The sequence below is a fragment of the Staurois parvus genome, unplaced genomic scaffold (genome assembly GCF_062004578.1).
Source record: "Staurois parvus isolate SC_StPar_1 unplaced genomic scaffold, SC_StPar_1.0 ptg000578l, whole genome shotgun sequence".
Lineage (NCBI taxonomy): Eukaryota > Metazoa > Chordata > Amphibia > Anura > Ranidae > Staurois > Staurois parvus.
Genome location: NW_028318374.1, coordinates 7814645 through 7829411, shown reverse-complemented (window position 1 = coordinate 7829411; position 14767 = coordinate 7814645). Strand labels below are relative to the sequence as shown.

Here is a 14767-nt window from a genome sequence, read left to right as displayed (position 1 = left end):
ATTGCGTCTTATGGTGACATGGAGGTCAGCAGGAGGCACAGATGATTGGCACTCCCAGAACTGCCAGTTTCTGCAGGAACGTCAGGGAATGATTTCTTTAGATTACAGCAGTGTTTGCCAGCATGGGCAGTGGGAGAAGAAAAATTTCCTTTTTTAATTTGTTTTACTCCCATTTCAAGTTTAGCAGTCACGTCACCCACATCACTACTAGCCTATCATTTCCCTTCATTACCAGACCATTTTCCCATTTTCAGTGAGCCGTACCTGTACTTTGACCAGTTGCGTACTGTGCATAGATGTTGACAGTGTGGGCCCACTGTGCTGGATCACGTATATGTATGTGATCCAGCATTTCTGGATAGGGTCACGCACGTGCCCGCTGCCCTCGCTGTACTGTCATTCACTATGACACAAGCCAATCAGCAGGTCCCAGCCAATAATTTATGGCCAGGACCCTCTGATTGGCGGAGCAAATGACAAAAGCAAAGCAGATCTGCTGTTTGGGTCCAGGTGAAAATAATGCACTATGGGGTTTATTTACTAAAGCTGGAAAGTGCAAATCAGACTCACTTCTGCATAGAAACCAATCAGTTTCCAGGTTTTAATGCCAAAACTTAATTGAACAAGCTGAGGTTAGAAGCTGATTGGTTTCTGTGCAGAAGTGAGCCTGATTTTGCACTCTCCAGCTTTAGTAAATAAACCCCAATGTGTCTGAGATCTTGACCCATCAACTGCTTGAACAAGGAATGGCTCTATTACAATACTGTCAGGACAGGAACGCTGGAATGGGCAGGCAGGCAGGCCTATTAATAATGTAACACAGTGGCTGACAACAACCACCACCCACAGACCGAAGTCCCTCAGGGCGCGGAGTCTAAGTCCCAGGCTGCCCTTCACCAGAGCCCCTGATGGTGGGGAAGGACTTGACGCAGCCAGGAACCAGGTCGCGGCCCCCAAGACACCCCAGTTGCGGTAATGGCCACCGCCAATGGCGTGTAGCTGGTGGAAAGGACAATAGAGTGGTCGGGCAGGCCGGGTCGACAACAACGGGACAAAACGGTACAGGACAGCAGACGAGAATCACAGGTCATGGGCCGGGTTCAGCAACGGAGGGTCAGATCAAAGGAGAACACAAAGAATGGTTGAGTCACAAGCTGATTCAGATTCCAGGAGAGTCACGAACAGAATTGTAGCAACACAAAGACACAAGTGCAAAGAGCATGTGCGGACCACAGGCTTATATGTAATCAGCCACACCCCTCTGGGGGATGGACCTCAGAGACCTGAAGGCATAAAAGATTCCCACCATGCTCTGCAGAAATCCAAGATGGATGCCAGCACATGGAGTAACATAACCTCTGGGAAAAGGTAGGACCTTGACAAATACAGAGCCAAATATTCAATAATGTAAACATGGTACAACAAACAGAAAAAATGTGACATCTACAGCAATCATTATTTTAAAGGATAAAGATTTCAGTAATCACTCATAATAACTGATCATTGAATATCCATTCTACGTTCCCTTTAAAATATAAACAGTTCTATGAATTCTGGTCTCCTCTGGTTGCCCGGCAAGGTACAAACGAAAAATAAAATGATATTTTTTCAGAGTTCCAATAAAAGAATCCCGACTATTCAAGTGCTTCAGCTGCAAAAGAAAACCTTCACCTTATCTTGACTGGAATTCAGTAAATCACTCAATGTAGGCAGTATATTGTAGAGCTGAGCCAAGCTGAGCTCCCCTACCCGCCCAGTATAATCGTATCATGTCTTATTTAAGCTAATGCGTTTACAAAGGAAAATGATACCCGATTAGACAGCATAATAGTTTTGTAAATGAGAATGTCAGGTTTAATTCACTATCAGCAAAAATGTATTATTTCATTTGTGCGATGTCATAAATTTCTGGTGACTTCAAAGGTACTGCTTCTAAATTCAAATTGGCTTCTCCCAGGAGATACAGAGGGACAGGGAGCGTCTATTGTATGCCAATCTGTGTATTTTAAGTCATCTGAATAACTACGCTATAGAGTTTGTACCACAGAGGTGCTCACATGCATTCTAAACACTTCTATTGAATGTGATATTTATATTTATTTCTTTGGCTGAAATAGGGCTAACCCTGAAAAGCATGAGCCATTTATGTCAGCCAATGGAGCTTACTGTCTAATGACTCCATCATGGTCATACAGAGAACATCCATGTGCAAATCCGCCAGGGCTAGAATGGAAGCCAAGAAACGTTACAGTACATTTTCTTGGGTTGACGGGGAAAATGCAAGCAATTGCAGTGAAAAGTGCAAACAGTGGGTGAACTCAGGAGGCCAGTGCTGCAATGACACATGGTAGCCACCATTGTTTTGTGATCCTTTTTGGCCCAGAGCAGTTTTTACATAAAAGCTATGAGCCTGATGATTTGCCAATAACTGCCATTGCTGCCGATAACCAAACTACCTAGCAGCTTTGATATTTTCAGTTTCAATACCAACCATGGCACTACCTGCATGGAGTTTGCATGTGCTACTTGTCCTGCATGTGGAGGTACCTCTGCTCATGAACACACTCACCAATGCCCAGGACCAGCTAGGGTTGCATTCATGTGAAAGTCAACATTAGGGCAAAACCCCAGCTAAGAGGTGAGCCACTAACCTTGTGCAGCTGTATAGCCACCGAAACTTCATCCCATATAGCTACACACCTAATCCCCCAGAATGTAGCATTTAGGAGGAACACAGCTGAGCCTGGGTCCATTGGGCCTCCATACTGAGGGCTTCATCTCGATTGCCTTTAGGGAACCGACCGCCAGTGAGGAAGTCAGAGTCTGACCCCCTCACTACCAGAGTAACCGCCATCCATGCCTAATACCAATCTTCGCTGTCTGGCTGCTATGACATTCCCACTAGTTCATGGTTAGCCGTAGCAACTACTTTTCTTTTGCCAACTCCTTTGCTGAGTTATCCTTCATGAAGGCCTTCTGTACATTTACAGCCCTTGTTCTTCTAGATACACCATGTACCACCATGTATCTCTTTTGAGTAACTTCAGACCAGGCTTTTAACAATTAACAAAACTTTACTAGTAACGTTACAATAATACAAACCAAAGTGCACTTCAGTCCCACTCTGACTAACTAGTCCCAGGCTGCCCAGGCATACCTTTTCAGGTAGCAATCTATATCTGGAAGAGTCCTTTTAGGAAGCGTCCCATGCAGGGTTCTAGTAGGTTGCTTGTGGTTACATCTTCTCTGGTGGACTTCTTGATCCTTTTCTCATTCAGCCTCCCCCCACCCGAGCAGTGTCTTCCACTATTTATATCAATCACAAGGTGAAGAGCAGCATCCAGAAAAACCAAGGAAAGACATAGACTTAGAGTTAACCCTTCCCTACCTGGGCAACCCATATTCTCTATCTAACAGCAGTACATTTGTAGGCACCTGCCTACATGCAGGTTCTCTCTCTCTCCCTGTGTGGGTTTCCTTCCGGTACTCTGGTTTCGTCTCACACTCCAAAGATGTGTTGATAGATAATTGACTCCTGTCTAAATTAGGACAAGGCAATATTTTTGGAGAGTAATCTCCAAATTGAGACATAACACTGGGAAGCTAATGCAATGATATCTTTGACACATTGGAGCAATCAATGTATCCTGAAATTAAACAATAAAAATACCAATTATTTTTCTCTTTTTTTTTTTATTGTAGCCACTCCATGATCTGCTAGCAGAAGCCCACGATGCAGCGAATGTAATGGACATCATTCTGGCTCTTAAAGGTCTGGGGAATTCTGGACAATCAGCTAGCATTAAGAAGATTTTGAAGTTCCTTCCAAGAATAGTAACCACAGACTCCAATCTACCTCTACCTGTGCAGGTCGCAGCTGCTCTGGCCCTGAGAAACATTGCATTCAAAAACCCTGTAAAGGTATTTGTAGAGAGAATTCTGCTGAGCACTGCTTGCCAGTCTTACAATTCTCCACACTATAACCTTGCTGTATAACCTTGCCTTGCACTTGCTATTTCTGGGGTCTCCGTGACTAACACAAACAGAAGCAGTAGAATTGAAGAACTGTCAATGTTGCATGTTGCAAGATGCTTCCTAAGCCTATGGAGGTCAAATTGAGGATTTTTGAGAAGGAATTAGTTCACAGTACAAGCAGCTAGAGAGGTTAGGGATGGGTTATTTTAAAGCTTGTTTGCTTCTTTTGTCCATACCTTGTGTCTATCTGCTCTGTCCCTTAAAGTTGAACTCCAGGGACCAACTGCACGGGTAAATTGCTTTTTTGATCCAGGGGATGACATATGTTCTTTATCCCTCACTCTCACATTCTTCTTTCTCTTTGAGTGAAAGGTCCACTGACAGATAGCAGGTTTCTGATGCCATTCTGTACAATACAGGACCTGCAGTCCTGCATTGTACGTAAGGATGCTGAGGGACTTCCCACTCCCTAGAGAGTTGGACAACGGAAGAGATAGTGAATTCATGGTGTAGCAAGAAATATGCATATCACTTTATTCATCATCTATTGGACACTAGGCAAAACAAGCATCTTACCATTGCAGTAAAGGGAATGGATGAAGACCCACTGCAGAGGAAAACATTTTTTTCTCCAGAGCTTTAACATGATATTTTCTGAAGCTATAATGTAAAGTGCCAACCTTTATTCACTCTTGTTTCTGGGTATATAAAGTAGAAGTAAACCTTCCTGACTTCTACAGCCATCTTAACCTCTGTTTGATCTACAGTTGCCATGGCACTGCGTAAGTGATCAGTTATAACACCAGCGGTCCAATGGTTTGACGTTTTGGTTGACATCCCAAACAACTGTCATTCATGGCCTGCTTCTGGGAAACCGTTACATCAATGTATTTAGTTTTGCTTTAAAGCGGAACTAAACCCTCCTATCCTTATCAAACAAGGAAGCTGCCATCTTAGTCTCTGTTTGACCTGCAACTGCCATGATGCTGCTCATGTGATCAGTTATGACATCAGCCATTTGATGGTTTGACAGGTTGGTTGACAGCACAAGCAAATATGACAGTTAGCATTTGCAGCATACCAGGAATGTAACAGTTTTTGGAAAATGTTAAAGTGGTTGTAAACCTCAGCCATGAAATATGAACAAAGCATACTGTATCTCTCTATAGTGTGTACATGTCTCTATTAAGAGCACTAAGTGTCATTTCTGTCTGCTGCTTTGTTCCTCTGCTATCAGCATGAATCAATTCTGACAAGTTTTCTTGACACCAAGAGAAAAATGGTGACAGAGGAAGGACCTCCAGCAGATTGACAGCCTCAGCTTTGTTCGTGGGAGCTGTGTGAAGGGGGGGGGTGTGTCCCTTCCCTCCAGTCAGCCCTCTGAACTCTCCTCACTGAGCTCTGCAGTGTGTACCTTCAACTGTCTGCCCCCTTTTTTGAGCTCTCAGCACACTTTGTAAATTCAGCACTTTGAACAGATATAGAAAAGAGAATACTGCAGATAAACAAGTACAACTTGGAGGATTTGTTTCATCTCTGTGTGTCATCTGAGGCCATTCACTTCACTGGGTATATGGAAGGGTTTACAACCACTTTAAATCAATGGGTTTAGGTCCGCTTCAAGAAAACACTATCAGGACTTATGAAAGAAGAGTGTGTTAATGAGAAAATTCCATGTTGCTTAAAGCAACCAATCAGTGTTCAACTGCCCTTGCTACAGGGCGGAGTTAATCGTGAAGATATAGTTGTTATGGGCAACAAGAGATGCTCTTGTTTAGTACAATTTTCATACATAAGACTTTATGAAATATTATATAATAAATCCCCCATACCTGTATTTAGATCCTAGATATTTGCCAACAGTTGTATATGGATGTGCAGCAGCACCCGGTCATCCGAAGGATAGCCGCAAGTATTATCCTGGACAATAAGCCCTCTCCTGCTATAGTCATGATGATAGCAAAATTTCTCATGAAAGAAGCCGACATGGAAGTGGGACATTTCGTCTATTCTCTGTTGAAGAAGTTCAGTAGAAGCGTCAACCCTGAACTACATGAAGTGTAAGAGAGTTCTGAGCTATTGGTAAATTACAATGACATTGATATAAGCAGATTGATTGACTGCGTTGATACAAACGATATGTCCATCCCACACATATACCTCTCTCCTTATAGCTTCAGGGGTTTTTTTTTCCAGCGAAGGTGTCGCTTCAGTTCTCATGCACAAAGGGCTTTCCTAGGCGCCTTTCCTCCTGGCAGCGAAGATTTGGCAGAAAAAATGACTGCTTGATGCTTGTAAAAGCATTTGGGTGTTAATTCATTTAGTTGGCGAGAATAATAATTTATTCTGGCCATTGAAATGAATTAAAGTGGTATTTGAAGGCTTGTTTTTTTTTTTTTAATAACTAACATGTCATACTTAAATATAAATAAACAGCGCAAAATTAGATTCTTAATCACTCATAAGAATTAATAAAATATGTGCATAAATTAATAGTGCTTATCCTCACTCATAAATATAATAAACCACCCAAAAGTCCATGTGTTAAAAAATTAATATAAATGTGTAAACTTCTTTTCTTCAAAATTTCTTTAGATGTAAAAAAGGAACTTCCACCTTCCACCCGTGCACACACCAACATCAAATACACTCACCAGAACTTGGTGAGTAAAAAACCTTTAAGGAATTTTAGGGATCCTAAACCCTCCTTGGTGCCACACTAGACTAAAAAATCTAATTTTTTTTTACTTTTTATTCCCAATAAAAGCCAAGAAAATAAACATATATCTGTCCAAATATGCCGCCAAATTAAAGTCTGTCTGTCCCAAAATAAAAGATGTATAATACATATAATAGATATAACACACAGAACCAAGACATTGCTAAAACGAAAAAAAAAAAAATTCTCAGGGGGATTTGGGGACAAAAGAGGCTCAGGATTGAAGTGGTTAAGGAAGAGTAAGAGGCCTAACTTTTCCCCATTTTCCCTAACTAATCCCCATTCAAAGACCCCAGTGAAATGTGAGCTTTACGAGGCTTTAGCACAATGCATAGGTGTGAAGCCAGCCTTAGGGTTTGCTTCAAGGTGTATGTACACCCAAAATTAATATTTCAGTATTTTTGGCATCGCAGTGCCTCATTCCTCTGCTATCTACATGAGTCACTTCTAACAGATTTTTCTGACACCGAAAGAAAAAAGGTGATATTAGAGGGAGCATAAGCACACAGTTTGTGATTGAGAGCCTTAGATCTGTTCCTGTGTGCTGTGCGAAGGTAGTGTGTCCTTTCCCTCCAATCAGCGTTTGCTGAAATCTGCAGAATGTAACTTCAGCTCCCTGTCCTCTGCTTTCTGAAAGCTCATACAAGCTGTATAAAATCTGCATTTTTAACAGAAGTAGAAAAGATAGCCCTACAGATAAACAGGTACAACTTATGCAAGACGATTTGTTTCATCTCTGTATCATTTGAGGTTAGTCACTGGGTACATGCAAGGGTTTACACCGCTTTAAGCAAATAACTTTCATGTATATACAATTAAATAAATGTAAAAATGGAACGTCGTTTCGCTTTAACCACTTTCTGTCCACCCGCAATGTACTGCGAACGGCAGCAGGTACAGGGCCAGCAACGTGCAACCAACCACCCCCTTCCCACGTCTGCTGTGTACAGCGGAATGAAGATCCTGGTGAACGGGACCCGGTGGTCAGCTCTGCTTGCCTTCCTGGTGACCTCTGATTGGCCCACAGCTCTCAGATCATACATAGGCCAATCACCCTGTACCATGGGACCTGCTGGAGCCAATCACAGATCATTGTATTTTGAACTGTCATGAACTGAAACCATTCCTAACAGTTCAAAGCAAACATTGCACTGCAGAGCAATAATATTTATTGCTCCTTTAATGCAAAGAGAAAAAAAAAAATCCTGATCACCCCCACCAGAGTAGTACAATATTACTATGGTAACATTGTACTACTCTGATTAAAGTATTTTTTTTTTAAATTGCTAAAGAAAATAAAAATAATGTTTACCAAAATTAAAATATTGAGAGAAATGTATTTATTTTATTTCTTTTTTGTGTGGGTGTGCTCTGGTCAAAGCGACATACCCTGACACCGCCTTCTATTTCTGGGTGTGCGTGCACCCCTCTGCTGCCTCCTAAGCCATTCCAGGAAGAGAAGAATGAACACAGCACTGAGTGAAAGCACTCCATTTTACGCACACACACATTAGATTAGCAGATTTAACCCTTTGATCGCCCTTATTAACCCTTTGATCGCCCTTATTAACCCTTTGATCACCCTGTCACCCAGCCAGTGCCATTAGTACAGTGTCAGTATATTTTATATATATGTATAGATTTTTCCATTGATCACTGTATTACTGCTACTAGCAACATTAGATAGTGTTAGGGTCTCTAAGCTCCCCTCCCAGCCAGGGTCAGCTAGCGTTAGATTGCCCACACACTATGGCACTGACGCTATAGGTCGCTGATCACCGCCATTACTAGTATAGTGTTTGTACACATCAATATAATGATCATGAACAGAACTACACTAGTACCTCCTTAGTATAGTGTTCCCAAAAACGTAGTGTTAGCAGGATCAGTCCTGTTCGCTGCCAGCACTAGCGTTTAGCCCTTCCGCTGTTTTTCACGGAATATTTGTATGAATTGATTGTGAGCCACAGTGTTAAGGTCCTACCTTTCCTCAGCGGTTATGCTGCTCCATGTGCTGGCATCCATCTTAGGTTTCTGCAAAGCATGGTGGGAGCCTTTTATGCTTTCAGGCCTCTGCGGTCCATCCCCCAGAGGGGTGTGGTTGATCACATTTAAGCCTGTTGTCTGCACTTGCTCTTTGCATTCGTGTCCTGTATGATTGTGTTGCAGCAAGCTCTTGTTCTACTCTTGTGGCTCTCCTGGAAACCGTCTCGGCTTTGACTAAGACTATTCTCAGCCTTATCCCTTTATCTGACCTCCCGTTGCTGAACCTGGCTCGTGACCTGTGTATTCTTGCCTACCGTCTGGTACTGTCTGTCCCGCTGTTATCGACCTGGCCTGTCCGACTACGCTATCGTTTCCCATCTGGTTCCCACCAGCTATACGCCATTGGTGGCGGCCATTACCGCAGCTGGGGTTACTTGGCGCCTGCGACCTGGTCCCTGGCTGCGTCAAGTCCATCCCCACCATCAGGGGCCCTGGTGAAAGGCAGCCCGGGGCTTAGACTCTGCGCCCTGAGGGACTCCGGTCTGTGGGTGGTGGTTGTCGTTAGTCAGTGCGTGACCCTACCATTAGGCCTGCCTGTCCATTCCACCACTCCTGCCCTGACACTCAGCAACTTATACGTACAACAATACATCACCACCCACCGAAATTCAGCTCTTGACAGACAATGCGCATGGAAACCTATCACGACTTCTGAATTTAAAACTTTTTTGGGCCTAACACTCAACATGGACATTACAAAAAAGAATGAATTGCGGTCATATTAGTCCACTGACCTGATTCATCGTATCCCTGTGTTCTCTGCTGCTACATATATGCCCTATAAGGACCAGCAACATACTGGTACATTGCTGGACTTTGAGTGGTTATATCAGGATGATGCCTGCAGCTATAAGCTTCATCCTGGTATTGTTTTTATTCAGTTGGTGGTCTGCTTTCATGTAAAAACAGCCCTAGCAGCTAATTAGCTGCTGGATTTCTTTTACAAGCAGCGGGAAGGGACGTCTCCCACTGCCTTCCACGGTTTTCTTGGGCTCTCCCGTCCCATCGGGGAACCTGATAATACAGTTGGTTGACCATAGAGCTGATTGGGGACTGGAATGCCTCCAGTCATCTCTATGGTCAAAGAAACCGGAAGCTACACGCATTTCATGAGTTCCGTTTCGCCAGATATAAATAGCGCCATTTTGAAATTGGGAAAGCATCTGATCACACCGGCCTTGGTTTGATCAGATGCAATAAAGGCAGAGGAGAGATCTATAGTCTAATGGACCCCAGATTTTATCAGAAAAGAGTACCTGTCACTGCCTATTCCTATCACGGGATATTTACATTCCCTGTGATAACAATAAAAGTGATTAAAAAAAAATGAAAGGTAATGTGTAAAAATAAAAAAAAGCAAAATAAATATTTTTGGAAAGTAGACACTCCAAGGTATTTGCTACGGGACATGGTGAGTATTTTGAAGATCTCATTTGTTGCCACAAGTTTTTGGCAAAGAAAGAAAATCAAAATGTATTTTTTTCTTTTTCAAATCCTGTGACAAAAATAATATCTGTAACATACTCATCATACCTATTATCAAATTTGTGGCAAAAAATAAAATCTTCCCTGGACAAAACATGCGTCTCAGAAAATTCCTTGGCGTGTCTACTTTCCAAAAAGGGGTCATTTGGGGGGTTTGTACTGCCCTGGCATTTTAGCAGCTCAAGAAATGAGTCCGAAAGTAAAAGCTGCCAAAATTCCAATATAAATTCCATAGTTTGTAGACATTGTAACTTTCACACAAACCAATTAATATACACATATTGGGATTTTTGTTTACCAAAGACATGTAGCAGAATACATTTTGGCCTAAGTTTATGACTAACTTTGAGTTTATTGGATATTTTTTTATAACCAAAAGTAGAAAACGTAATTTTTGTTTCAAAATTTTCTGTCTTTTTTCGTTTATATCACAAAAAATAAAAAGCCCAGTGGTGATCAAATACCACCAAAAGAAAGCTCTATTTAGTGAAAACCTCACTGCATGACCACACAATTACCAGATGAAATGGCACAGTGCCAAATAGCAAAAAATGACCTGGTCATTAAGGGGAGTAAATCTTCTGGAGTGCAAGTGGTTAACAAACGTTTCTTTCCATGTTCCTAGGGCTGCTATTTGCAATATGGCTGTTGCAATGCTGAAGTCTAGATTTGAAGGCACAAGAAGCTATTATAGCAGTGGATTCTACTATGATACATTTTCAGGTATTGGGTCGATTTTTATATTCCTATTTATTCCGCCCCCACCCCCCCAGCTCTAACGTAGCCTAATTTCAAGCTTTCTAATCTTTGATTCTATCAATTTATTTGTCAAGCCCTAGAGAAGAGGAGTCTGTACTCCTGAAATGATTGTACATGGTACTCTTAACCCTAACCCTAACCAATAAATGTTTTAAAGAATTTCAAACAAGATACACATTTTTACTAGACGCTCTTCACCAGGCACCTAAAAGCTACCCATGTGTTGAGTGATTTGATTGTTTCTGTCGGAGAGGTAGCAGCCTAGGGCCAGAACTGGGCTCATACATATTTCACTTGCATCATTAAATCAAGACAATTTCCTTTTATTTTATATTTCCTACAACCAAACTTTACTCTCATCCACCCAGTGCTATCACTCACCTACCACATCTGTTTACTATATGCCGATAAAAAAGACACAGCTTCTTTTAATGATTTTTTTAAAGAAATCAATAAATGTATTTTTTAATAAAAACACTGTAAGTACCTAAATCTGACCTGGTATCAGTTATTCAGAGTTATTCACAGTCTCTGTACAGCAGAGCTGGAGTGTGAGAGGGAGAAGCAGCACAAGGTGCCATTCAGTGAATGTACTGACATGAAGCATGCTGATAGCGGGAGAGAACAGAATGACAGATGAGTTCATCACTGTGCTGCTTCTCCTTTCACTGCCCAATCACAGACCATGGGTGGGTCCAGCATGAGCTTGGCTCAGAGGAAGTGGATTAAATGATGCCTGACATCAGTCTGAGGACATCTAGTGGCAGGAAAAAATACTGTGGGGAAAAGTCTCTGGATTGAATATTGCAGCAAAAACTGGTGCTGTTGTGTTGTGTCTTTTAATGGGTATTCAAGCTGTTGTGTTATTTTTGACCATTTTTTGAGTTCTGCTTTATTATAATGTATTTGGATTGGCTGCTACTAATAACTCCCCATCAAGATGTTTTCTGATCACACTTGTGCATTTTAGCACAGTTAGATACATGTGAACCTGCACTCACTATTCCAACTTAGATCTGTACCATTATATGCCCCATGCCTGGTGTCTCTGTATTTGCAATGTGGTTACCCACATGGAAGAAAAAAATATTTTAAACATATATTTGAAATACTACAATGTTGGCCATATTCAATATATTTATATATATATATATATATATATATATACTGTATGTTGAAATAAATATGTGAAAAATATTTTTAAAAATAAATATAAAATTTTTTAAATGTATTCTTCAAATTATTTTTAACATATAAAAAAGTAATTTTAAAATATATTATTACATACATTTGGAAATGCATTCCAAAAATTTAGAAAATGTAGATTAAATATATTTTTAAAGACATACAATATATTTGAAAAATTATTTTTAAAAATACTTTTATATATAAAAAGCATTTCAACATACAGTATATATATATATATATATATATATATATATATATATAGTCATATATAATATATTTTGAAATATATTAAATATGGCCAAAATTGTAGTATTTCAAATATATGTCAATATATTTGGGAAGAATATTTTTCAAGTATATTCTTTTTTCATGTGGGTAATTGCAATGATAATGATACTACCGTGCATTGTGAACACATTTTCACATGAAATTAGACTAGATTCATGCTTAGCTTGCCAGTGTTGTACATTTTTAATGTACCTTTTTTTGTTCTATTATTTTTTAAATAACGCATTTTGCTGCTTATACATTCCATGATTATTATGATCATACAAAAATATATGACCAGTTGAACTTGTTGACTCGATGGATGCTGTATATATATACTGTATATAGTTATTGTTCAAAACAATTATAGGAAAACTTTTTAATCAGAGTATAGCATCAAGTCACTTAAACTCCTGAGATATTGATCTGGTCAGTTAAGTAGCAGAGGGGGTTGTTAATCAGTTTCAGCTTCTTTGGTGGTAATAAAATTAACAGGTGCACTAGATGGGCAACAATGAGACAACCCCCAAAACAGGAATGCTTTTACAGGTGGAGGCCACTGACATTATTTTACCTACTGTACAGGCAGTCCAACTTCTCCAGGATGGTACATGGTAGGTGCCATTGCAGGAAGGTTTGCTTTGTTTCCCAGCACAGTCTCAAGAGCATGGAGGAGATTCCAGGAGACAGGCAGTTACTCTAGGAGAGCTGAACAGGGCCATAGAAGGTCATTTACCCATCAGCAGGACCAGTATCTGCTCCTTTGTGCAAGGAGGAACAGGATGAGCACTGCCAGAGCCCTACAAAATTACCTCCAGCAGGCCACTAGTGTGAATGTCCATGACCAAACAATCAGAAACAGACTTCATGAGGGTGGCCTGAGGGCCTGATGTCCTCTAGTGGGCCCTGTGCTCCCTGCCTGGCACCATAGAGCTCGATAGGCATTTGCCACTGAACACCAGAATTGGCAGGTCCACCACTGGCGCCCTGTGCTTTTTACAGATGAGAGCAGATTCACCCTGAGCACATGTGACAGATGTGAAAGGGTCTTGAGAAGCCGTAGAGAATGTTATGCTGCTTGTAATATTGTTCAGCATGACCATTTTTGTGGTGGGTCAGTGATGGTCTGGGGAGGCATATCCATGGAGGGACGCACAGATCTCTACAGGGTAGACAATGGCACCCTGACTGTCATTAGGTATCGGGATGAAACTCTTGGACCCATTGTCAGACCCTACGCTGGTGCAGTGGATCCTGGGTTCCTTCTGGTGCACGATAATGTCCGGCCTCATTTGGCAAGGGTATGCAGGCAGTTCCTGGAGGATGAAGGAATTGATACTATTGAATGGCCCCCACACTCGCCTGACCTAAATCCAATAGAACACCTCTGGGATATCATGTTTCAGTCCATCTGACACAGCCAAGTTGCACCTCAGACTGTCCAGGAGCTTAGTGATGCTCTGGTCTAGATCTGGGAGGAAATTCCCCAGGCCACCACCATTGTCTCATTAGGAGTAGAGATGAGCGAAGAAATGAAAAATTCGATTCGACTGATTCGGCGAATTCGTGGACAATATTCGATTCGAGTCGAATAAATTCGCTGTGAATTTAACTTAAAAAAGGGTGTTTCTAGGCTTCAGAGAGACTTAATATTAGTGCAGAACACTGTACCTTTAATTTAAATGCCCTTGAAGTCTGCTGGGGAAGAGAAATAATACTGTCAGTCAGTATGACATGCAGATGAGTGCCGTCGATCTTAGAATCACCGCAAACTTCACTCATTTGGGCAGTCACGGGGCCAAAACCAGAGTGTGGAGCCACAGTGTGGCGGTGGAGGCAGCAGCAATGGGAGGCCATACAGCACCCTATGACAAAAATGGAAACCACCAGCAGTGTGAGGAGACCTGAAAGTGGCACATGGCAGAGTGTGGCGATAGAGACAGCAGCAATGGGAGGCCGTACAGGGACCCATGACACACTCTGGACCTGGCAGCAGCATGAGGAGGCGGTACAGGGGCCCATGACAGATTACGGGCCTGGCAGCAGCATGAGGAGTCGGTACGGGGGCCCATGGCAGATTACGGGCCTGGCAGCAGCAATGGGAGGCCGTACAGGGACCCATGACACACTCTGGACCTGGCAGCAGCATGGGGAGGCGGTACAGGGGCCCATGACAGATTACGAGCCTGGCAGCAGCATGAGGAGTCGGTACGGGGGCCCATGACACACTCTGGACCTGGCAGCAGCATGAGGAGGCGGTACAGGGGCGCATGACAGATTACGAGCCTGGCAGCAGCAACTTGGACAGGAGGACGTTCAGCTTCTGCA

General features: G+C 42.0%; 1 protein-coding gene across 1 annotated transcript in view; it reads left to right on the top strand.

The window, feature by feature from the left end:
* Positions 1-14767, top strand: part of LOC149450248 (vitellogenin-1-like) — a 201681-nt gene that overhangs the window by 57774 nt on the left and 129140 nt on the right. Inside the window, exons 11-13 of the mRNA XM_089692207.1 lie at positions 3703-3921; positions 5818-6035; positions 10851-10948. Of these exons, the coding sequence (XP_089548333.1) occupies positions 3703-3921; positions 5818-6035; positions 10851-10948 (535 nt within the window). The remainder of the gene's footprint in view (positions 1-3702; positions 3922-5817; positions 6036-10850; positions 10949-14767) is intronic.